We start from the raw sequence: 26,191 nt of genomic DNA, 5'->3' as shown, positions 1-26,191 counted from the left end.
TGGGAATCACCTTGCAGTCAACATTTGTTACTGTTTGAATGTGAAGCTACAGAGTGCATGCTCGGTCAACTTTCCCCTGGTGAGTTAAAGTTAAATATCTCAATGCACTGTTATAAAAATGTAGAACAGTACTGTACTTCCCCATGGAAATCCAAGGGAAACAGCCCAGATAATAGAGGGGAGCTCTTCACACAAATCTGTCTTCCAGAGACAGAGAAGCTGTCAATCACCACTGTCACCATGACAACAGAGAGACCTGGGTTCTACTTGCCATGACAGGAGTAGGATGGAGAACACAGAGGGAAGGTCATCTCTTGTCATGTCAAACACTATGTCGCAAACGCACACACACAAATGTGCACACGATAGAGCATGGGCACATCCACACGTGCACAGCAACTACCAGGCATGAATAAACACAGAGCATGACAGATAGACTCCTGCTAAGTGGTGAGAGCGCAGAGATAGTAAATAAATCAGTAACCGAGCGATATGCACCAAACATAGACAAATTAATCAATGAGGAGCATGGATGGCATTTTTATGGTGTGCCATCCATAAACATTGAGCCTAAGGTTCTTTAGCATTCTGTAATCAAATTGTTCAAGATACACAGACACCAAATAGAGCAGGGGACTAAAGAGATTTTTGTAAACATTTCATTACTTTTGGTGAGGCAGCTGAATTCCAAAGCAGTGACCATCAGACGGCATCGATCCATGCTTCCTTATTACGAGGCAAAGTTTCCCTAGCCACTCCCTTTTAACAGGCCTAACACTGCGTTCTCGTGTCACCACACCAGTGTCACAGCTGGGGCCGACCGGGAACATTTGGTTCTTGACTTGGAGAGAAGGCTAACACCGCAGCCACACACAAACAGCCAAGAGTATTCTGAGGTGTGGCTTTCCCTCCAGCGGACATACGCAGTCGTGATAAGTTGTTGACTTTGGAGACGCTTCTCATGGCAGGTGCTCTCCGGTGGCAAAGGGGAGGTCACTTGACCAGTGGAGGAAATCAAAACAACCACACCACATGCGTATACACTTGAGAAATGTGCTCTTAGAATATGTGGTGTCAAGTCCAGTTTACTACACGGATAGTTACAGATCCCGGTTCCTAACCCCTTTTTTAACAGACTTTCTCAATCAAGCATTATGAAAGGGCTCTCACATCTGGCTTGAGAAAAAGCTTGATAGGAAACATGTCTCAATTCCCATAGATGATCAAGAGTGGCATGCCGTGTGTGCAGCTCAGCCATAGAGAAATTATGCTACACAGCACACCGCCTCAGGAAAGCTAAGCAGGCGAAAAGGAGAGAGGCAGAGAGACTAAACCAGAAATATAAAAAAGAGAGTGGGTGCCTGAACCCACTTTCTCCTATAATACAAGCCGTCAAACATCAGAAGCCATCATCATAGATTAGCCTGTCTCTAATCCTGGCTGTTAGCACAGCTGGGGCAGATTAGGGAGGGGGCATTCCTGAAAGAGCCAACATGGCGTCACAGTCGCTGACAGCTCACCTGGAAACACATGGGTAACTGTACAATACAGCACTGTTTCAATCATACACACACACACACACACACACAGATCAAACGCAGTGCTGGAGAAAAGCTGCCTGCTCGCCTGCCCTGGGGCAGTGGGGTTAGGGCAGGAAGTCAGGCTTCAGAACTGTGCGACACCACTAAGTCCACTTGATCCTAAAACAGGGGGGAGTTCCTGGTTTCTGGGGTGGCGACTGTAAGCGGCTGTGTGTGTGGAATAAGGAAAACTAGATTTGACGTGTGAGGGAGACAGAAAGTATAAGTGAGAAACAAGAGTTAGAGGGTGAAAGGGAATAAGGTGGAGAACAGAGGGCCCTGTCACACTGTCGAACTTCACAGGAAATCTGTTTAATGTGGGAGATCAGGGAGGAAACATGCTCTCTTGATATCTGGCCATGAATGCATGGAGTGTAAAACAAATGATACAGGAGCGCCATGGCAGAGCACATGTGGCGACAGCCTAAGTAGCTTTGGCTTTCTTGAAAGGAAATGTAAAATCCATCTTCCACTGAATGTGTACTTTGTTTTTAAACCAAATGAATGATGTTCCCCAAAGATAAAAGGCATCCACTCGGTCCTCCTGAGTTCTGACCCAAACTTACTGTGTAATGGACACCTGCAGTTCTCCCTCTCAATTTTCTCAGAGAGCATATGCAGACTGTGAGTTGATTTTCATTTGCAGAACTGCTATGGCGAAAAGCAAACCCGCTAGCCACACAAAATGTAAAGCGCACCTTTCTATGATGGATGTGCGTTGTTTGAATGTGTATTGTTCCTAGGGGAATGCAATATAGTCATAGGTTTATTATTGGCCACTTAAAACTGATCCACTGTACATATTTAATTCTGCTTTTATAACCTAGAAAATAATACATCATGAGGAAATTGGTAAGTGTGCTTTCCATTCTAATGGTATTTTACAACAAAAATGCTGTGCAAATTGCGGCGTTATTATTTCACAGTACAGAGCAACTTGTACTGTATGTAGCATAACAAGTCCAAGTACTTATTGCTGTTCCTGAATGTTCCTGCTGTGACCGTTTGTCATTCGTCTAGATTATGGAGTAGCTTGTGTTTTGGTATGTGCATGGCTCATAGTAGCACAGTAAGGAGTACTCACACTTCCTGTAGTGCCCAGGGACAGATGGTTCATCTGCTGGGCGAGAGGGCCCATCATGCTGGCAGGCTGCATGGACATAGTGTGGTCCATGCCTGGCGTGATCACTGCACCCTGAACGAGAGAGAAGACAAGGAGAGTCTCAGATGGACGGAAGCACAGAAGAAATGATGCAGACTGTGCATATTCTTTTATTTATTTATTCTGGTTCTCATTAGCCTCCACATGAGTGGATGAAAATCATTCTGGAGCCCATGTGAAACCCAAACCAAAACAGAAAAACCCAACAAAAAGACCAAAACTAACCAAACAAAAATATCAGAAAAGAAGCAAACACATTCGAAGGAGGAGTATATACGAGTGTATAAGCAAGAAGAAAGGGCATGGTGGCCTGTAGTGGTAAGGGGTTAAAAAGGCAAGGCAGGACGTTGGGGTTAGAAGTGAGAAAAAGAGAAGGAAAGTCAGCAGGTGGACAGGAAGGGAAAAAGTTGAGGAAATCGCCACTCCTAAAAGTTCAAAGCAATAAAAACAGAGGAAGAAAAAAAAGGGTTGGGCCGGGAAGGGGTGGCATGAGGACAACGCAGCCAGAGAAGAAGAAGAGGGACAGTGTCAACAAACAGCAACAGGACTCAGGGACGTTTTTAAGATCAATACACACCATTGTCTTTGGTCTGTCAAAATAATCAATATCTGCTGCTGATGTATCAACAATATGGGTTTGTGCGGTTCATTGATTGCTGAGAGAGGATGCTGTCTCCCTCACTCCCGAGCCTCTCCTCTTGGTAAAATGTGTGGCGTGTTGTAACGGGCGGATGAGAACGCTAGAAGCTTCTCTTTCACAGTGCAGTGGTACATGAGGGAAAGGGATGAAACCATTGTTGCTCTTTCAACCCTTGCCGTGATAGCTCCATTTCCCCAGCACTGAATCCTCGGGAGGAACACGTTCAAAAGCAAGCCCTTTTTCCTTCCACTTTGTGAGTGTGTACTGTGAGTGTGTCCGTGTCTGTGTGTGTGTGTGTGTGTGTATATCATCCTGCAACTCGAGTAGTGCAGGCTGGTGTGTGTGTGTGTGTGTGTGTGCACCCCGCTGGTGACTGTGTGGGCCTATTGGAGAACAAACTGTGCAGACACAGCCTGTCAGAATCGCTCGGCTTGTCTACTCCCTGCATTCACAACACAGTCAGCTAACTCTCTCTCCTGCTTCTTCTACCTCAAACATCTTTCTCCCTATCCCACTCGATATGCAAACTTCATGTGATCCTTACCGGAGTTTGACCTCAGTACAAAAAGAAAAAACTATGTGAAGCTGGGATCACTGTTTAAAGAAGTATAACAGTTACAATAGCTCTTTTGTATTTCTCATTAAAATGTAGTGTTTACTAAGTGGATATTTACACACTAGTAATTTAAAACAGATTGCAGGGCTGATATTCATTGTGGATGGTTAAGCATTTTTTGTCCGGGCTTCATCTTTCAGGCTGTGTTCAACCACCTTAATTTTACGGGGAATTTCGAGAAACCTGCAGAACTACTCGGGGCTCACAAGCAGTGACTTGTTTTTTAAGATATTTTTTAGCAAGACATGTAATACGATTATTATTTTATAACCGTATTTATTAATTTTCTTAAGCGTAGAAATCAGTTGTTATTAAATATTCACTCCAAGTACCCAGGTGTCACTTTAAGATAGCCTAAAGGTGGGGTAGGTAATTTTGGAGAAACCAGCTCGAGTGCGCTAGAATTTGAATACACAGCCGGAAAAAATCTGCCACTTCCTTACAGAGCCCCTCCTCCAACACACACGAACGCCCACATGACCAATGAGGGCACGAGATAAGTTTGTTTACAGATGGAAGGCTGACAGGCAGGTAGGCCATCCAGTTATTTTAGCCCGGCCGGCTCAGAGGATTGGTCGTGCTTTTTACAGTACTACGGCTTTCACAGATAAAATGTTTTTATGGATTTTTTGTCAAAGCACTTAAGATATTCATTGCTATCGGGATGTTAAGAGCATTCCATCGAATATAACAAAAAGTGTATCTCGAGCCGGTTTCTCAAACTTACCTACCCCACCTGATAACATTTGCTAACAAGAGGTAATACAATATATATTTACTTACAGCCAATGAAGACATTACTTAAGCAGCTGTACTCACATTGCCTTATTTATAACAGAGCAGACGTATTGAGTAAATGACTAGTTTGAAATTAGCTATTAATTACTAAGATCTTAGGAAAGACTTCAAAACATGGTGATGATAAAGTGAGGCCTTAAAAACAGCTGGTGCAATCCTGCAATACGGATTCTTTAATTACAACAAGCAAAACCCCAATGTAAACTTATTGTAACAGGTATATAAACTTATATTATCCTTTTTGTGTGAAATAGATCTGTACCTGTACCTAGTGCATGTAGCTTAATATTCCTTTGAAAAAATGAGAATATTCAGTAGTCGAGGGAAAACGAGAAGACTGTGTGAGGACAGGAGAAGGATGATTAGGGAGAGAGCTGATGGAGGTCATGAAGAAGACGACAGCAAGAGAAGAGGAACATGGAGAGGGAGGAAGAAAGAAAGGCTGAGGGACACACAGGGAGAAAGCAGAAGACAAAGAAAGAGAAAGAAGAAGAGAGAAGGCGAGGAAGAGGGAAGGACAGCGAAAGAGAGGAGCGAGAGCGAAGCAGCAGGAGCTGTGGGCTACCTGTTACTGATTCAGACTCTGACAATGCCTTTATAATGGGAAAGGGAGAGCATCGGAAAGGCTTAATTCACAGACGTGTCAGGGAGAGTTAAGCCGATTTGTGATTTCGATTTTCTGTGTTTGTGAGACTGAGTGTCTTTGAGAGAGGGGGTTTGAGCGTGTGTGTGTGGGGGGTTAGTTTGTCTATCTGTCCTGTTGTGAGTCTGTCCACGGACAGACTGGAGAGCAAAGAAGATGAGAGGGAGACTGACACAAATAGGCAATATATGTTTTTGATTTGTCCTCTGTGGGTAAGAGAGAGACAGAGCAAGAGCAAGATAATGGATGCTACTGACGTATCTGTTACAAATGTATGAGATGATGTTTACAGATCTCTTCGATGTATGCGCATGTGTCTCTGAAAACCCATCTTGCTTAAGATGGTATTGATCCCCATGTAGACAGGAGACAGATGATACCAGCCCCTAGTTGTTAAATACGCTGATACACACTCAGCAACCGGAGACAATGTACAGTAAATAAGAAATCTTGTAAAAAAAAAATCTTACAACCAGCAGTGTTTTTTAATGACCACTCATTACAAGTAAATAGTAGCACTCAGACTGATGGCGCGCTGATCGCTATCAGCTGATATTCATTACTTTGTCTTTAGAGTTGCTGGTCAGAAATAACATTTGTTAAATGGGTAAGGTGAATACATAAATGTCACACACAGAGTGCTTTTACTGCCTGATCCATAAAAGCTAAAAGATCTTACACACAGCGAGGTAGGCAGTAATCTTAGGTTGCTCATTTCATTAATACGATTATTTTTGATAAATGCAGCAGTTAATAATTTTATTATAGAGCAACATTTCTAATTTTCCAGGGTTTAATGAAGCTTTCTTCAATGCAAATAGACAATACCTGAGAAGTCATTCTATTACATTTATGTTAGTGAATCTGACAAATGAGGAACACAGTTTTTTACAGAATGTCCTCTGTATTGGCTCCCCATAAAATACTCTAAAGATTGTTCTCAAATTCTGATTACTTTAAAATGGTGATTACTGTAAGCAACAATAAAAATAAAAATAAACGATGTCTATAGCACTTTCAAAAGAAGTACTTTACATGCTTCTAAGCCCTCAGGTTTCAATTCTGGTAAGAAGAAATCTGTAATGTTCTGACATTGTTCACAACATCATAACTATCCTGCTAAAATCTTAAAATGGTTTCCAAATGATGAAAAGTAAAAATAAATGTGTTTCTGACAGGTGAAATGTACAACATTTGGGAGCAAATATACACAATTGAAAGCTCAAGAGGATCCAACAATGACAGAGGCTGTTTTCCACTCAAACAAAGCATCACTTGTGTCATGCAAGAGGACCGGCACTTGACTCAACACATTCCTCGCTGTATTTGACAGTTGGTTTCTGTATGTGAGGCTCTGTGGTTTGGATACTGATGCTGCCTGGCGTGTGTGTTGAGTTGGGGTAAACGTGACACGCCGCACTGCAGGATACTTGCAGAGGTGCTGCGGCTCCACGCCCCCCCCCCAGGGCTATACAGCTTTGATACTGTTAGACCCTTCTCCATCTCAAGTGAAACAGACACGGACCGAGCTTGTTCCCTCAGTCGTTATTGGTGTGGAGAGCCTGATGGTATGGAACATCTGCTGATGATTGACTGGTAACTGTATACAGTACAGAATGCCAGGGACCCCTAATACTAAAGGCCCACCTGAAGGGTGTATTGATACCGAAACTGTATCCATAGAAGCCACACAAATACACAAGTTACTGCATGGTGTGTGTTTGTTCATATCTTTCTGTATTTTCTGAATGTGCTCTTATTTATCTAGATCTTTATTTGTGCTCTATTAAGGTTGACAAAGGCCACCCATAGCTCTTTCTTAACCAACCTCAACTGTGAACACATTTTTCAGATGCCTTCATGCACCTTTCCATTCGGGTGAGCCAGAAAAAAGGGAGTCAGTATTCCGGGCCTTTCAATGAATCGCTCCTCGAGGCTAACAGACTACCAACTATAACCAACACAGTGGGTCTACAAGACACTAGACTAAGGAAGCACGTGCACACCGATGAATAGCAATGAATGAAACTTCATAAGTTGACATTGATGCAGAGAGCGGCTTATCTGGGCCTTCGCCAGCATGTTTAAATTTGAAATGTGAATTTTTTTGACGGTGTTGAAAAAGCTTAATTGCAAACCAGACAAGAACCTACAGGGACACAGGATTGTTGCTGTGAAATGAAGCAGCTGGGGGGCCACAACAATGTATGTTAACAGATTAGCATGTGGAGCGCGATACCGATGAAGGATTTATCACCTCTGGCACAGATGTTTATCTACCGTGTTACTATTTGTCCTCCACAATGAAATGACAACAAGAGGGATGACGGATCAGTCTCCTGCCACTTATTGATTCATTCTTCTGTCAATCATGCGCCATATCTCAGAGGTTGCATAGTGAATTACAATACTATGTTTTACCACTCAAATCAGCATTTAAAAAAAAATCCTACCAGTTGGCCAAGAAGTTGCAATAGGCTATAATTACAGGTAAGGAAATAAAGACATACAGCATACGACTAATTGGCCGTGATTGTTCATGGCAATGCTGTTGATTTGTTTTCCCCAAATTAATTACTCTTAAATGCTCTTAGTAATGAGGTTATAAGCAAGAAGAAGCTACACACTTGGGGAGGACAATATATTTGGATTGATTTATACTGCGAGTGTGTGTGTTTGTGTTTTTGTGTGTGGGCATAATACGCGTATGAGAGAGGATAAGGCTGCTAGATGAAGCATGTAACAGTATTTGTCATGTCTTCATGGGAGGTTCATTCTTCTGCACGCTCGGATCAGCCACTCTCTGACTGCCTTTTGTAGACAAATGGATCATTTCACACTCAAGCATCTCTCCAGAATATTTACCCTATTTACAAAAGCAAAAAAAGATTAGAAATCCAATTAAAGAAACACAGCGAGCTAATAAAGCCTGTCCAACAAACCAAATCAGCTTTGTCTCAGAATGGATTCTCTCACTATCGCAACATTTCTCAAGGTAATATCCAAAAGCTTATAGTGGAGATTTAGTGGCTCAATATCTCTGTCAGTCACCCTGTGGCACTGCAACAATCTCTCTCTTATATGAATGCAACTTTAACCATGAGCAGACGTTTTTTTTGCTGGCACTGGCACAGTAGATGCAGTTGTTCTCTGAAAGGGCATCAGAAAAAAGAGAGACGTAGAGAGAGAGAGAGAGAGAGAGAGAAAGAGAGGAAGGATTGATGGAAAGAGACAAAAACAGGGGAGGAATGAGAGGGAGATGTATAGAAAGAAGTAGAGAGGGAGTGTGGACCAGAGAGAGAGGGACGAAAAGATAAAGAGAGGAGAGAAAGAGCAGCGAGAGAAACTCAAGGACAACTGTAGACCCGTCTCAAATTCTGCCTCGCCAGTCAAATCCACGAGACCGACATAATGTTCCCCTTCCGAGTCCGCAAAACGTTTTATGTGTCAAGGGGGGGAGATAGGTATCACGCAGTGCACCGAGTCACCCCCATCCGATCAGGGCGGATAGTTACGGTTCAGTTTTAAGAGGCCCAGCGAGCGTCTATTCAAAGCCGAAGCCAGGGAGGGCGAGCTGAGGTGCAACGGAGAGGAATTCAATAACTCACCTTCGGTATGTAAGAGCCAATGCACTCAAGCAAATACACACTTGAACCACATACAGTTCACAGAGAGCAAAGGAGGGAGAAACAGGGTGGATAAGTCATGGGGAAAGACAGCAATGCAATGCTTGGCTGGCACTGCAGCTACTCTTTGGAAGTGAAGTAAATCTGAGCGTGTGTGATTAATGATCTGTATGTAAGTGGGATTAACCATTAAGAATGTGTTTCGGCACTAACACAATGTGTGTTCAGGCAGTTGTGTTTCAGAGTGTGAGCTGCATGTGTACAGTATGATTGTCTTTTGGACATTTTATTCAACGTTTGCTGACTTGCGTAATGCTGAGCAAACAACAGAGCACAAAAGGCAGGCGGTCATGCTGTCCTGACTTCCCGCGCCTTAACTGCCAAACAGAGCACAGTGTTAGAAGATGTCAGGGAAGTAAGGGAAGGGAAGACAAGGGATAAACAGAGAGAAAAATAAGTCAAAAAACAACGAGCGGTAGAACAAGCTGCATCTTTATTTAGCTGTCCACTTTAAGAAACACTGTCACTTTCTATCAAGTTCCACCGAATGCATCTCTTCCATTAATTGAGGATAAACACATTTGAAAACCCTTCTCTCTTCACTCTCTCGGTCTTCCTGCTAACAAAGCGCCAGCTCCCTTGCAGGGGATGAAGTCAAGTTTTGTATGGCTGGACTTGTCAAACTTAATCTAGTCAGATAAAAAACAAACACCTTTGCTGGAGCACTACAAGCTGCAATGCTCTCTGTTTACTGTCCTAGAAACAAACCGGGTCAATTTCATCTCAACATTTTGATGTCATTCAGTACATCATCTAATATCTCCCACAATTTATAGTTGGACACTACTTTTAAAGAAGATGGTATTTACAAAGGTTCTGAGAGAATGAAATAAAGAAACACAACAGCAGCTAATTAACAAGGTTCTTAATAATATATCCATACTGACACTTTACATAATTAGACCATCATCTATCATTTCTTAGTTCCTTATCCGAGTGGAAGTTCTTCACACAGACTATTTATTATGTTTGCCCTTGTAGGCATTAAAAGGTGATAATTGATTCTTTAGGCGAAGTAGAAAGCACGGATAACTCCATTAATCATAAAAGACACTACTGTAACTCAAGTGGAATATGAAAACCAGTCATGTTCCTCAACAGAGAATGTTTTTTAAGTATGTATGCTTCTGTGAAACAAGGGACCCTGATCTTAAGAGATGTCAAACAGTTTAGCCCTCTGAATTAGTTTAATTTATGTATGAGAGGATTACTGTAATATAGACAGTTCAAGCTGTATACAGTATGTTGCTTTCAAATATGTGTTACCCGTTTCATATATTAACAGCGATATTCCTGTATCAGTTTCAGCATGTAAAGCCGTACAGTACTTCAGGTGGACTTAAAAAAAACAGAATGTCTTGTGCATTTATTTAGCTGGCTGATAGTTTTGTGTTTTACCATAAACACATGTGTCTCTTCTTGTCTAACCTACACATCCTGACATCTGACTGGCCATCTGCAACCTCTTCACCTTCCATGCTCGACTGCCTCCATATTGCGCGGACTTCCAGGAGCGACATTGCACACCGCTCCATTGGTTTTACACGAGACACGTAGTAGGACCGGCCAAACTGCAGCACAATCAATTGGTTTTTAATGCTTTGAGTAGGCCCAAGAGCTCTTGAAGCGCGCATGCTTGGGTAATTTGACGTGATTCACTGAGTTGGTGACAGGCTGTGTGTGTGTAAGGGGCGGTCTAGTGTGAATGTAGCTCATAGTGGATATGGACGCGGGTCATAAAGGGAGACAGATTGGTAGCTATGATCCAGTGACGGCGGTGACAGCTGGGGTTAGCAACTAGCAGCCGTTTGGTGACAGAGAGAGCCGCTGGAACACAATGGGGACGGGGCCATGGGGGCGGAAATGGCCACATGGCTACTTCTGGCATGAAGGCATGATTAGATGTAGACCCCAGTAAAATGTGGCTACTGGCTAGTGGCTGCTGCCAATGGCTCCAAAAGGGCCTCATGACATAAGGCTGAAAGATGGAGGGCCATCAGACAGCAGTATGGGCTAGTTGGGAGTGACCAGAATGGACCACACATGGCACCATATTACAAAAACAGTGCACACACATATGTATCAACATGAGCAGATACATGAACATAGACAATGAGGCTTTGTACGTCTGGATGTGACAGACGACAGACCATAACAACATGTGACAAGAGAGTCTGAGAAGGTGCCAGAAGATGTTGTGCTCATGTAAATAAACACACACATTGGTGTGGTAGATGTTAGGACACAGACATATACTAATGTGCATGACACAGGTATACAGACACCTTTGAACATGATGAGAAGTTCAACTTTTGGAAATCTTAGTCATTCTTGTTGTGTTTCTCGTTATAATGCCTAACACACATGGCATTGTCACTTTCACAGGAAGACTCAGATGGAAAAAATGGTTAGCTTGTTAGCAAACAAACTTAAATTCTGTGTGAAATAAGAGTTATCCAGAAAGTGCAGCACTTGAAAAGTAACAGGCAGCGGCAGGGAAGAGAAGGATGGGTGAGTTATTCGTAGAGCGGGTGTTCGCGTGGCTGAAAAGCAAAGAGTGGCTTGGAGCGCAGCTGTATATAAATGTGTGTGTGTGTGTGTGTGTGTGTGTGTGTGTGTGTGTGTGTGTGTGTGTGTGTTTGTGTGTGTGTGTGTCTCTAGAGCTGGTGGCCTGCTGCGACCAGATTACATGTTCACTGTCCCACAGCGGGAGTGGAAGGGAGATGGGTAGGACTGAGTGGAAAATGGCCACAGCGTGGAGCCACGGCTGGTTGAGTACTCCTTTAGTGAGTGAGTGCTGGACCATCAGCTGTGGTGTCCAGTGCTTCCCAATGTGTTAAATCGCAAGCATGACTCAGGCTAACAATGCTATTCACACTTTTATGGTTGCTTAATGTAATCATCATTTTTAACGAAAGTAGCAGAAGCAGCAAGCTAACAGAAATTACAGGAAAATATGAGTAAGGTAAATTGGATTTTGGGGATTTGCACCATAGGAAAAATTTCCTTTTAGGTTTATTCCATCCTACAACAAAAAAGCTGATTAACGGCTAATGCTCACACAATTGGTTTATTTAAAATAAGACATAACATGTATATTTTTCCCAAATACAATTTAAATTAGTCATATAGACAATGTATTTATATCATATTATAATATAATTATTATATTATAATTATTTATATCATCATGATGAGGCTTTCAGATTGATATTTGTGAACTATACGCTGTGGGAAAGTTTTTTAGCATCTAAAGACAGATTCAACATATCACTTCTGTTTACTACACAGCACTGCAGCAGATCATTCCCAAATTCAGAAGTCTGAATAGCATGGCATTAACTTTTCACCTGCAGGCATTTTCATTGAATCATTAGCAAAGAATAGTGAACTTTTATACAGCAGCACAAGTTAAATTATTGTGCTGTGTGGTTAATTAAAGGTAACTTTAGTGAAATGACTCATAACTCACGTTACATTTAGGGTAACAAAGATTTTTTTCCAGCTGGGAGGAGACTAAGGGGCAGACCCAGGACCAGTTGGAAGGATTATAGTGCCTTGGAATCCCCCAGTCAGAGCTGGTTGATGTGGCCAGGGGAAAGGGAAGTTTGGGGCCCTCTATACTGAAACTGCTACCTCTGCGACCGACTCGGAAAAGCGGTCGAGGATGGATGGATGTTTCTTTTTAAATAACTTTCTGCATTAGTCAAATGATACAACATGTAGAATATTCTTATTATACTGTGTAGTGTACTATAATACACTTCATAGTATTACAGCACACTTCTGACTACTCTTCTGTATGTAATAGCAATCTATATTGTACTGCAGGGCACTGTACTGTAGCAAACTTTCATTAGGATGTGTCTTTTGCTCATTTTTGAATATGAAACACTAAACCTGTTTGGCCATTGTAAAGAATCATATTCACGAGCCCTTGTCTGGTTCAGAGCAATGGAGAATAAATTACACTGAATTTTTTTTCAGGGCCAAGAAAAGCCGCAAGCAAACATTTAAGCCTCTGGCACAGTGATTAGAAACCTTTAAGCAACAAACATGAGAACACTAACTAGGATCAGCAAAAGCTCAACCTAAAAACCATTCCATAAATCACTTAAGTGTTTGGTTGCTACAAAATAAGCAAATCTGGGATGTATTCCATACCGTGCTGTTGGTATGTTACAAAAAAACATGACAAACACCAGTCTATTAACCATTCTGAAATGTACAAATGTGTTGTCTGGCTTAAAACTGAAATACCCATCACATTTCAGTACAAGTAGTAAAATATGACTTTACCAGCGAAGAAAAAATAAAATGCAAAAAAACCCTGTGTGGATATTCTGCACACACTGGGTGACATAAAACATATTTTTTGGACTTTTAGGGAACCAATGTTCTGTACTCTTATATAGGGTTGACTGAATACCATTGGAAGTCATATAACTACCTCAATTCTACTGTTGCAGACTGTGCTGCCAGTGAAGCAAATCTAATTAATAATATGTTTTTCCCTGTCTGCAGTCTACACTGGTAACCCAGAGCAACAGTACACAGCCCGTCTGTATTGTGCTGTGGTCTGGTAAATGATGCTGAATCGCTTCCTGGTACATCCAACACCTATAAACTCCCAACCTTGGTATACTTTGGAAAACAAAAAAATGGGGTAATGTGCATTCATGGAGCGGTGCACTATAAACTAATTGCAGGACAAAAGTAGTGTAATGATTTAGCTATAAGATGTTTATTTTATGTGGTGCTGTAATTCTATGTGCATAAGGAATGTGGTTTTCCAGACCTGGATCTGATCAGCAGTATTTCTCGGAATGTAAAAATATGCTCCATGTTGGAATCTATTTTCAGCAGGAACATGAAATACATTTCTTTTAACGAGTTCCTTCTAAAGCCTTTCAACAACTATGGAAAAAAACACTGCGCAAAAAGAAGAAACTAAAAACAAACCAACCACATTTTTATCCAAGCCTTGGCAACAGTGGAGAGTCAGGGGCAGTTACTGCAGGTGAATGGGAGAGTACTTACTGTAGGTTGCATAACATATTGTTGATGAGGCATCCATGACGTACTCTGGACCTGAAGAGAAACACATAAAATGTTAAATGACGCCGACAGTATACATTTTACACAATCTGAAACAAATCCAAGTATTGGCTCACATAAAGCAATGAACCCTGTTCAAATATTCACAATACGTTCAAATATTAAGGATGATTGCATTGGTTTTAATGCACCAAAACGGCTGAACTTTACACAGATTAAGTTGTACCAAAGAAGTCTGGAGGCAGCAAATCTCCCTCCTGCCTTCTCATTATTGCCAACAGTCTGACTTGTGCATGAAGCCCATCAATTTGTTTCCTTCTCTGTTATAATAATAATTCTAAAGCTGTACCCAGTGCTGTTGCAAGAGGGGTGAAACATTGTGCAACTTTGAGGGACAGGCAGCTAGGGAGAACTATACAAAATCAGGCAGGAATATTTAAAATAATTTAAGAGTGATGGATAGAATGTTTTTGTGGATCCTAAGTCACAGGTACGTCCAGCTATAACCAAGAGATAACATATACAGACATGCATATTCACAAACGATAAAGTAAAACAGTGACAGAGACAATGATCAAGAGACTCGGGAATGGAGGAACAAACAGAGCTTTTAGATGTTTTGGAGAGAGGAATTAGACAGCTTGTAGCAGACAAACACACAGGCTGGCCACTGATCCTGGTAAAATGATTAGATTAAACAAAGACAAACATGGGATAATCTGCCTTAAGAGCCACCAATCCTCTGTGCCAACCCAAATGCGTGATTTGGATCCACACATAAATAAGCTTGATATTCCATAACATGAATCCAAGTCTGTTTGTTTGTACATGGCGGTATTTGTTCACCCCAGCTGAACGGGACAGCAGAGAGACACAGAGAAAGCTTATCTTTAATCACTTATCTTCATGCAAGACACTGCATGACCCTCATGTGATTTGTTTAATAGAGAGACTTAGGAATTATATTCAGACTTAAGGCCCCCAAATTATACGTGATTTTGGGCTGTCCCAGATAAACGTTGAGACATGGTTGGCTGTAAATAAAAAACGGTGGTTTATATTATAAAATGCGTCCACTCATGGCCGATTTAGTGGCTTTGGTGGCTAAAAAATTGATTGATTACGACTCTGACCCTTGTTTGCATACCGACGAATCAGAAAAAAAAAACGAATGACGCCAAATAAACTAGTGAGCTAGTCTAATGCTTAACACATATTAACTGTTTTTGGCTTACTCCAATGCAGTGCTATGGTATATTAGAGATGTTTTGCACCATATGAGATGCCTCAAAACTAATGTTTACAGTCTTATAGAGAATGTGAACCTGATTAAGATTGGACCCATCTTGCATTTCGATTCTCGATAGTTTTAGATTTAATCAATAGTTTGCATTGGTAGAAAGCAGAATAAGTAGCAGCAGAAAATATCTTAACAGGGATGTACTACTGTTTGGTGCTGCTTCTTACTACAATGGATAACTTGGTATTTGAAATCGTTGTAGAGTAACAGAACTCTTGGAATTCAGAGTTGCACAATATTATATTTTCCATTTTCTTCTTTGCTGCTAAAATGTTCGCTGTCATAACTTCTGCCTCCACCAATGCCAGTTTGATTGGAATGCATGATGTGGAGATCAGAGTATTTGGACTCATAGTTCCACTTCATTTTTCCACACAAGTTGACATAACAACAGTGCATTGTGTGTCAAAGAGGCTCATGCTGCTGCCTGAGAAAGTGCAGCCTTCCTCTAAAATGGAAACATGGCCCAAAGGTAAAAATGTAGAATAATAAAAAATTTACCAGACAGCCGCAGGCAGAGTGCTATCCAGACCGTTTGAGATGAAAAATGCAGAAATCAGAGATCCAGAAGACTTTGCTTCTGAGGACATGTCTTGACTGACTTGGATGTACCCCAATGGGCCTAAAACAGATCTGATAACGTGACTTTTTTGTTATTCTACATACAGTAACAACAGTTAGTCAAATACAGGTATTCTGTAGCTAAAGTAGGTTTAGTGTGAGTGAACGGTATAATGTTCCTGACCTAAGAAGCTCCCTACCTCTGGCTGAACTTCACAGCTTGTGTTACCGTTTATGAAAGCCTTTCGGTAAACAAGCCAAAAAGTACATTTATCAGCCAGTTGGCCACCCACCCATCGAACCAGTTAACTGGTTAGTGCGCCAGCCAGCCACACATCCAAGCAGCCAGCCACATATTTAGTCAGCCAGTGAGCCGGTGTGCAGAGCAAGTGATGTAAACCAGGCCACGGCTGGCTTGCGGCACTAGCTGAGATCTTGGTAGTGATCTGGCCCTGGCTGGCTGCTGTCATGTGGATCATCAAAGCATTTTTCCAGGAAACAAAGCCAATCATCATTCAAGCTCACCGGAGGCAGGCTTGAAAGAACACCAGAACATTGCAGTTGGCACGGGTCATTTGCAGATTTGATAAATCAATGCCACCAAGCAAGAATCTAAGAAATATCCACTCAACATAAACATAAAAGAGGGAATGGCATATGCAGTCATTGCATATGCCATCTTGAGGTTTTCATTACAAAAGGCAAATAGTTTCCATCATAAAAGGAAGCGATTTCCTTTTGTCTGGCATATATGGCTGCCTGGTTAGTGTTCTCCTTTTCTTATCCCTATGTCTCTTTGTACTTCAACAGAAGATGAAGGACTCACCTTCCTGCCGTGACTGGCTGAAGGGCAATATTACAGGAAGCGGTGGCAGAGCTGCCTGATATTGAAACTGTGAGGATTAATATTCCTCAAAAGCCCGGGCATTGTTTTTGATAAATCAATTTGGGAAGCCTTCCGAGAGCGGATTAGAGACGCGTCCTGGCCCACTTTTCTCCCTCCTCCTCTTCCCACTACCTCTCCACCACAGGTACTGGACCAGTTTTAATCAAGCGCGCCTCAAAGACGGGCACAGCAACCTTCAGCAACACCCCTTCCTCTGCCCCCCTACCCGAGCCACCGCCATCACTACCACCCGCACTATCTCTCCTCCTCTCCGTAGTTGTCTGTCTCTCCATCTGTCCCCTTTATCCCCCCCATCTATCCTTCATCTCTTCTCTCTTGCTCACCTTCCTCGTCTGTCTGACTCTGCATACCAAACAGAGCCGATGTTAAACGATAGTGTCTGAGCGAGAGGGCACAGTGGCAGTGCCTCTTGATGTTTAGATTTGGCAGAGGGATGCTGCGTGAAATGTGACGGGAAAACGGTTAACGCTCTTGACATCTAACACAGTCAGTTTTCACGTTCCTGTTCTGTTCGCTTTCATTACTCCACAGCCGTGAGTAATGCAGAGTTTCACTTTGTATCCAAGTTATTAAAAAAATACAAAGATATAACTGCTTTATTGCGTTAGCAGCTGAGGGAGCACAAAAGAGGTCAGAAAACTGGGAGGGACAAAAGTGTTTTTTTCGTTAGACACTTTCAGTCTTGGTGTGTGATTTTATTTGTTCTACCCTGTCAGCTTTTCTTTTTTAAATCACTTTTTTCTATTGCTTGTTTTCTGATGCCTGTTGTGTTTGCCGCCTACGGAACAGATGTCATTGAGCACAGCTGGAGCAGCGAAGAAACGATGAGAGAAGATGAGAGAACCTCACGCTGTTTTGCAGCCCGCCCCCTCTCTTCCATCCCCTTACGCAAAGCAAACCCTCATATTACACACACACGGGCAGCAAGTGCAGTGCATTATGGCCCACCTGATATGTGGAAACAGGGGAAGCAGCAATGAAGGGCGTGATGGAGGTCTGTGCAATCATGCGGTTGGTGGCGATGCTGTAAGGCGAGGAGTAGAACCTGAGTAGAGGGAGAGAAAGAAGGGAAGGAGGGAGGAGAAATTTGAAGTAGAAAGGGTGTAAAAGGAAGGGAAGAGGACAAAGCAACGAGTTTGTCAAATTCAAAATAAATGTATAGAACATAATGTCAACAATACATTCTGTAACACACACACACACACACACACACACACACACACACACACACACACACACACCTTTGTTATCGTATAAAGAAGGAGATTGTCTGTTTTTTTCCAACTTGGATTCTAGTATTAAGGCTACACTGTACCATGCCGCCTGTAGACTGAGCTTGGGAAAAACTCAATGCATTTCAAGAAAGTAAGGTTTGACATACGCAGCAGAGTAGCGAGGGGGTCTTCCGCGCTACTTTACTTTATCTCACTGCAAGGTTTAAGAGCATCCCAGTGTTGCTGTGATCCCCTGGGAGGCATACAGTAGTGGAGCGTCCAATGGTTTCTTCCATCTGATCTCAAGATCATATTACTGGTAGAGGATATCAGGCAATGTATATACTAGGCTTAACAGCCCCATATACGATCCAGATCAGACAGACTGTGACGGTGCGTATTACTTTATGTTTGAACTCAAGAGTTTCTTTTTGGATATTTATAGTCTTTTTATGTGTCCCTACAAATCCCTTGAATGGAAAAAATAAATTTGATGAAATAATATATTTATTTCTCTCTTCGCAGTTTGATTTCATTTTCTGTATGTTAAAATAAAATATTTTTTTTGCAGTTTTACAGTTCATTTTGACACAAAGGCAGACAGGTTTGTGAAACCCTAAACAAGGAATACAAAAACAACAACTCTGAAAACAGTACATATCTTTGAGTGAGACACTTAAATGGCTTTCAGAGTTTTGTTTTTCAAGGTGATTTCCTATTACATTTCTCAAAGTTATTGAAGTGAATGTTATTTAGTATATATTGATTGTTCTGCTTTTATTTATGTCTTAATGTGTATGTTGATTGTGTATATAGGTATAAACATATTTGTATACATATTTTTATATATTTTTGTTATTGTATTCGGGATTGTGGGAAACAGTATTTTGATCTCTCTGTCTGTACACACAATACAGTTGACTTTGACTTGACTTTGAAATTACTCCTCTATGAAAGTGTATAGATACATTTATTGAAATGCTAATGAAAACAATCTTTTTTTGTATTCAGTCCCTCTATAGTATATATGTGGATAATTTGCATCATCATTTTATTTCAAATTTGCATATCCAATTAACACTGCGGGCCCACCACCCTCTGGGACTGACATTGGGGTCAGGTTCTGGCATCGCAGACTTGGACAGGGTCTTAAAGTTTAGAGTAGAGATGAGTGTCTGGTTTGAAGGTATCAGAATTGTTTTGCTGCTCCTTGCATGGGATGCTGCATTATTGACGCAACCTTTGGCACATACTAAGGCGGTTTGAGTCCAATGTGAGGCCCCGGGCTGAGAGTCAGCTCCTCTGAGTCTGAGGCCCTGGAAAACGTTAAATTGCTACGTCAGGGTTGAAATTGAGTTGCTGCGCCAAAGGAGGGGTACAAGGAGATATAGGACTATAAGGTAAATTGGAGCGACAAATCATCAGGCATGTTGGTTTGGTGTCCGAGTCAGTAGGACAAGCTTTACATTTACCAGTCAATCGCTCCCATCCTTACCTATGGCCATGAACTATGGATAGTGACCAAAAGAATGAGATTTCAGATACAAGCAGCCAAAATGAGTTTTCTCTTTAAGGTGGCTTGGGTCACTCTTAGAGATAGGGTAAGAGCCTAAACAGGGGAGAGCTCAGAGTAGAGCCACTGATCAAGATGCCTCCTGGACACCTTCCTTTGGGGGTTTTCTATCTGGTAGGAGACCCCGGGTTAGACAGAGTACATTCTGGAGAAATTACCCTATATATCGACTCTGGCTTGGGAATACCTCGGAATTTCCATTAAGTGCTGCAAAACATTAGCTGGGAGCGGGGAGGTCTGGACCGCCTCACTTAGCCTGCTGCCACCAAGACTCAGCCTCGGATAAGCAGCAGAAAACGGATGGATGGATAATCCAATTTGCATTTGAATTTTTATGTACCAGTAAGCACAGTCTGACAAATGTGGAGTGGTATTTCAGTTTGACAATTTAAGTTCAACTGCATTTTTATTTTCTACTTCGCATTAACATCTGAATTTAATTGACAATAGCTTCTACAATCTTTGCTAGCTGAGTCTGTCTATTTTTCATTTTCTACATTGACAAAAAAAAAGACTACTCTTGCACTTTTTGCTACTTGATTCAACCTATTTCCTTTTTTCTGTAAAATGATCATTAAGCTGAACTTTCCCAGCAGGTCTGTTGCTTAACACAAATGTCTGTTGCTGGCTGTGACCGACGTTTACATGGCAGGCTGTGTGTAATGAGTAATGCCATTCATCACATTTTTTGGTAAAGATCGACTCTGTCACTGGGGAATAAGTGGTTTAGGAAGCGGGGAATGAGGAGCTTCCTGTGAGTGACTGAGGCCAGAGGGAGATAAAGGGGAGCCTCAACACTCCCCTTCCTGTCTCAGTACAGCGGGGAAAAATAAAACATGTTGCCGGGTCATTTATTTCCACAGCACCATTAAGTCATGACATAAAGACCCATAGACACACAGGAACACACACACATAGAAGAAGACACAAACACACAAGCACACTAGCCTACCCTTTGCTATTTCCTACCCTACCAATGAAAACCAATATTTGAAGTCCCCTTATAGACGTTCCTTATCAAACAGTAACAAAGTGCAGTCACTACATTCATCTTTATGTATGGCAGTATTATTGACTGGGGTGAAATGAGCCAATAGGTGAGTGTATTAAATGGTGTCAAGGACGGATTGACCGTCAAGCTCTTACCCATTCTGCATTGCAGCGGGATCATATGTTAACGCCATGCCAGTCTGAAAGAGAAGAAACAATAAACACGCAGGATTAATCAAAAATTGAAAGATCAGGATCAGAGAAAAACATTCACTTGAAAACACTGAAAAAAGCTTTATACGTAAGGCGTGAAATACTAAAAACCTGAACCAGAAATCATGCACACTATCTGTTATTTTATTGAGTCACATCATTTTAGTAGGTAGAGGATTGTCAGGGAAGATTAATATGTTGTTCTAAATGGTATTGGACATGTGCATGTACATTGTACCGCATTCTGTCACTGTCATCTGTGTGTTACTTTGTGTCGGTGTGTTCAGATTGTCTCTGGGAACTCAGTCGATAAGTTCCTGCATCAATGTCAGCGCGATAATTCGCTGTACCTTTATTGTACTTGGGGAATAACGCGATTTATTCCCTAATTCTCTTTGTTCAAAAAAAAATTCAATCAAATAAAAATCAACTCATTTTAAAATTGGAGAACTGACAAGTGACAAAGCCAATGCGGGGAAAAGCTTAGTCAATAGGACAAAGTGAATTGGTATTGAAGACGTGTCTTTTTCTATTTCAATCACGTGCAGTCAAGTATTTATTTATGAATGAGAGGAAATTAAGAAATGCCCTTTGGATAGAAAAAGGGTAAGCGGAAAACTGAGTTCTTTGTCTGCTGAAGGTGTGTGTGTGTGTGTGTATACAGTAGGTGTATGTGTGTAAGTGTGTGTGAGGCCCTCTTAGAGTCCAGGAGAGAAACCTGTGCGCCGCAATCCGTCATCTGCATTCCTGAAGGTTCTCTCCCGGAGGAGAGCTAATCCGATTTCTTTTAACGCGAGGCTGCTGAGGACGGCAGATTTCATCAGCATACACTTACACACACTCCTTTTTCTTGCCCTTCCACTCTCTCACTCTGCTCTCCTTTCTTCCTCCATCATCTTGTGCTCTCTTCCTTTCTCTCCTTGCCTTCCTCTCTTCATCCCTCATCTCTTAATCTACCCTCCTCCTGTCTTTCTGTACCTTGTATGTGCCCTTGTTCCTCCAGGGTTCTACCTACAGTACACTGAGCTTTAGCGTTAAGGGAATAGTGGCTCAGAGGAGCAGGGGGGGGTCAGTGAGCCCGGACTAAACCCACAGCAGTGAGCAAAAGCAGGGAATCTATACAGAATAAATACAGTAGTGATGTGTGGATGCATGTTTGAGTGGCTGTAGGCTTATGTGTTCAATTTCTGTAAGAGTGCACACGAAGAGCTAGTTAAAAAAGGCTTTCAGAGACAAAGTATGCAGAGTTAAAGCCAAATGAAGGGACACCAGCCCCTGTTTCTTCCACTTTATTAGTGTATTTTAACATTCACTCCTTTTCTATGACGTTGCGAAGGTCTCTGTGTTTGTATTATTAAACCAGTTTTACACAGGACATCAAGACTGCATTATTGTGTGTTAGAGCGTGTGTTTGAATGCACGCTAATAGCAGAGGCAGACGTGGCCATCTGTCTGCTGAGGCTGATGTCTCCCCTAAGTGCTGCCCTTGGTTGCATGTGCAGATGAATTCCACAGCAGAGAAGCTTCTGACCGGAGACCCTGCTCCACCAATGACTGATCACTGATGCAGTCAGCTTTTGGCTCTGCTACCAGGAGGAAGGAACAGACAGAGACAGTCTGTGTGTGTTTTTTGTCTGAGCTTGATTGAAGACTGAAACAAATTGATACTGTACAGATCTCGTGAACAAAGCTTGGCCCTGAGAAAAGCTGCCATGGAAAGGCCAGTCTTTTAATGAGAGAGAAGCTTTGCATGCTCATTTTGCATTTTAAATGAGGTCGTAATTGAGTTTTAGTCTTCACTTTACACAGTAAATATGATGATCTAACAGAACATTTCCGCACAACGATTATGGATTTAAACATTTTGCGTAATTATACCCATAACAATAAACGTTATGCCAAAATGTTGTTTAATGCCGTCTGTATTCACACAGATAAGCAGCAGAGAATGACTCAATTGTTATTTATGTAGTCAATCATTAAGTCAAGTAATAAACATTGTGAATAATGAGCTAGCATTCATTTATTTCATCTGTGCTCTTAGGTAAATAAAATGCATTTTGTCGTACGAATACAAGACAAAGGTGAACAGTTTTACTATACAAATAGAGCAGCTTTAAATAAAAAGGAAAATTGTGTGTGTAAATATAAGCATCCATGTGTTCAAAATGCAGATCCTACAAAAAGGGGGAAAGGGTGGTGTAAGGACAGCCTATGTCAGGCAGCTGTAAGGACACCCCTGATGTATTCGTATGCTGGAAATCTGATCTGAGCCATCGTATCAATGTCCTTACAAACACACACGGTTACACACACACACAGACCCACACCCTCCTTGTATTTTTGCCTCCCATACATAGATTTCCGCTCACTTTATTTTCTCCCCGCCTAGTGGCCACACACACACACACACACACACACACACACACACACACACACACACACACACACACACACACACACACACAGACACACAGACACACACGGACATCTGTCAGGCTTTCACACAGAGTGGAAAGCCGGATGTTTTTTTTCATCTTCACTCATTCCCCTAGAGTAGGTGCTTGAGAAGTGTGACTTTGAAAGTTTTTGTGTGTAGGAGTGTGTGTTGGTGAAAGGGAGCGAGGACGTGAAAAGAGAGAGGGGGAAAAGAATGAGCACCCATGGCGCTTGTCTGTTTGTGTGTGTGTGTGTGTGTGTGTGTGTGTGTGTGTGTGTGTGTGTGTGTGTGTGTGTGTGTGTGTGTGTGTGTGTGTGGCAAAATAAGGCAGTGACTAATATGTTTGTCAGCATGAGACAGCGAGAGACAGCGCTTTCTCGACTCCCACTTTGGATAGTTTACAAGAAAATCTGTCTTATATTTCTCAATCCTCACCATCAGCCCACCCTGCAGCACTCAACCCGGTGTATCCTGACTGATCATGCAATGTGTTCCCTCTCTCTTTCTTTCTCTGAGTCTCAGTGAGTCACTCGCTCTCTCTCTGTCTCCATATGTTGCTGTGGGAACTGGGAAGCCTTCAAACACGAGGAAGAAGAGACGGGGAGACAAAGTGGGAGAGAGAAGAGTGAGAGAAAGAGTGAGGTAAACTGTAGAGATGGGGAGAGGAAAGAGGTAGAGATAGGGATGGCGTGGGCTGCTGCTGCTGCCAGAGAGCGAGGTGAGGAATGGCCTCAGCTCTGACAGATGCAGTAACAAGTAATGCTTATCTCCCATCCCCCCCTGCCCTGCCTGTACAGCTGATCAATGACCACAAGGATGCACACACACACAACATATTATAAGGGCCTTTCTATTGAATGTGTAGGAGTGAACGCACACAGAATGCCAACGAGGAGCCACGACATGTCTGCAGATGGGCTGACTTGAGATCTGATCTCAGCCAGGTGTGAATGTGTTGTCTACAACCAACACATCTGTTAAAGGTCACACCAAGGGTTTATGGAGAGAGGTCTAGGTAACACGCTGACTAAGGATAAGCAGTTCATACAGTCATTCTTCAAAACATCCCTTTTATCTATGCTCATTATTGCTCTCTTAAGGAACGAGGCAGAAGAAGTTGACCCCTTTCCTCATTAAAGGACAATAATCTACTTAATTTACATTCTGAGTTTTGATCCTACATAGAAGAACCAAGGTGCTCAACCTGCTGTGACAGCAAAGGCCTTCTTTGTGATCAAATGTCAATATACAGATAACATATCAGACTGCAATGCAAGGTGTAAATGAGGTCTAATCTTTTAAAACTCACCCATAACCTTTGCACTATTTTACTTCATTATTCTATCATGTCTTAAGTGCATTGAATATTACAGTGTGTGAGGAGCCTTGGACCAAAGGTTTTGATTGCTAAGCACTTCTCTGTGGATATTGCTATATTGATAAAATTGTCAAATAATATTGACAGTAAAGCCTTTGAATGTTATCCTTTCAACTGGTAATCACTTTTATGGATGAGAAAAACACATGTAACATTCTAACAAAGGATAATATACTACAATACTTCGTCCTTTCCTTTCTAGCCCTATTTGTGATGCTGTTTTTTAAATGTATTTCTTGTTTATGTACAGAGCTATTTGAGATGATGAGGCTCTGCAAGTTACAATACAAGTAATTTATGATAAAACCTTTCAGCTCCATCAAAACAAATCCCAGAGCTCATAATGACATCAATAGAGCACACCTGGTCTATTTAATGCAAGTACACAAGGGAAACACTACTCACATATTACTGATGATGAATCAATACAGAAAAGCAACTGATGTGTGTGGGAGCCTCTTTCTCTTTATTTTATTTCCCCCCCTTAGTATTGTGTCTTGAAATGTGGTGCTCTTCCAAAACATATTAAATTGTATGGAGGGTAAAAATGATTTAACAAACAAAAGTTTTCCAACAATAAAATATAGAAACATAAATAAATGTTTTAATTGAAATCAGAAACGTAAACCGGGTTTTCTACTGGAACTAATTCTAGCTTCTTTTTAAATCCGTACCCATATTTCAAACATTTCTCTGTGAAGTGTGGGGGCTAAATATGTAAAGATCCTCAAGCATAGAAAACCACAGCACATAAAGTCTCACACATACAAACAAATAAAAGTCTACTGTACATACTGGAGCTTAATGTTCAGCCACAGATTAACACATTCACACACACTGCCTTGAACTCAGGTTGTTAAACCTCCGCCTCTCAGCCATGTCGCCGCGCCTTATCCCAGAGTAATGTGAAATATATCGGGGGGAGGGAGGGGGACAGAGATGGAGATGGAGGGGAGGAGAGGGGGACAAAGATGGAGATGGAGGGGAGGAGAGGGGGATAATAAAGAAGAGGGATTTATCTCTTACTAAGACAACAGGAAGAACTTTCAATGAGCTGAAACAGAATTGGTCTTGTATGCATTTGGCCCGCCCTAACACACATTAAATGTGTCTCTCCCTTTTTAAGGTAAGCCCATAGTTAATATCCTTATTCGAGGAATTTTCCTTAATTCGACTTCTTAGATGTGTGTTTAGTAATCCCATTTCCAGTATTGGAAAAATATGTCTTTTGGATTGAATCCAGGAAGAGTAATGAGTATATTTAGAGAATAAGAAATATATTAACAGATTTTACTGAAGGTAGGATCTGTGTGACAAGTTACAAAATATAGTTTCTGTATAAGGGTTGGGATATATACACAGCAAAAGCACATGAATTGGGTGTCTCCTCCATGTTGACAGTATATCATTTTACCTTTATCCTTAACACACA

General features: G+C 41.7%; 1 protein-coding gene across 5 annotated transcripts in view; it reads right to left on the bottom strand.

Moving 5' to 3' along the window:
- Positions 1-26,191, bottom strand: part of rbms3 (RNA binding motif, single stranded interacting protein) — a 265,018-nt gene that overhangs the window by 6,814 nt on the left and 232,013 nt on the right. For all 5 annotated transcript variants that reach the window (XM_010793775.1, XM_010793774.1, XM_010793779.1 and 2 more), the window contains 4 exons: positions 20,885-20,928; positions 17,900-17,996; positions 14,166-14,216; positions 2,665-2,775 (listed from right to left, as the gene is read on the bottom strand). In XM_010793775.1, the coding sequence (XP_010792077.1) occupies positions 2,665-2,775; positions 14,166-14,216; positions 17,900-17,996; positions 20,885-20,928 (303 nt within the window). The remainder of the gene's footprint in view (positions 1-2,664; positions 2,776-14,165; positions 14,217-17,899; positions 17,997-20,884; positions 20,929-26,191) is intronic.

Source organism: Notothenia coriiceps, unplaced genomic scaffold (genome assembly GCF_000735185.1).
Source record: "Notothenia coriiceps isolate Sejong01 unplaced genomic scaffold, NC01 NC01_scaffold00037244, whole genome shotgun sequence".
Classification (NCBI taxonomy): Eukaryota; Metazoa; Chordata; class Actinopteri; order Perciformes; family Nototheniidae; genus Notothenia; species Notothenia coriiceps.
This window is presented reverse-complemented; position numbering and strand designations above follow the sequence as displayed.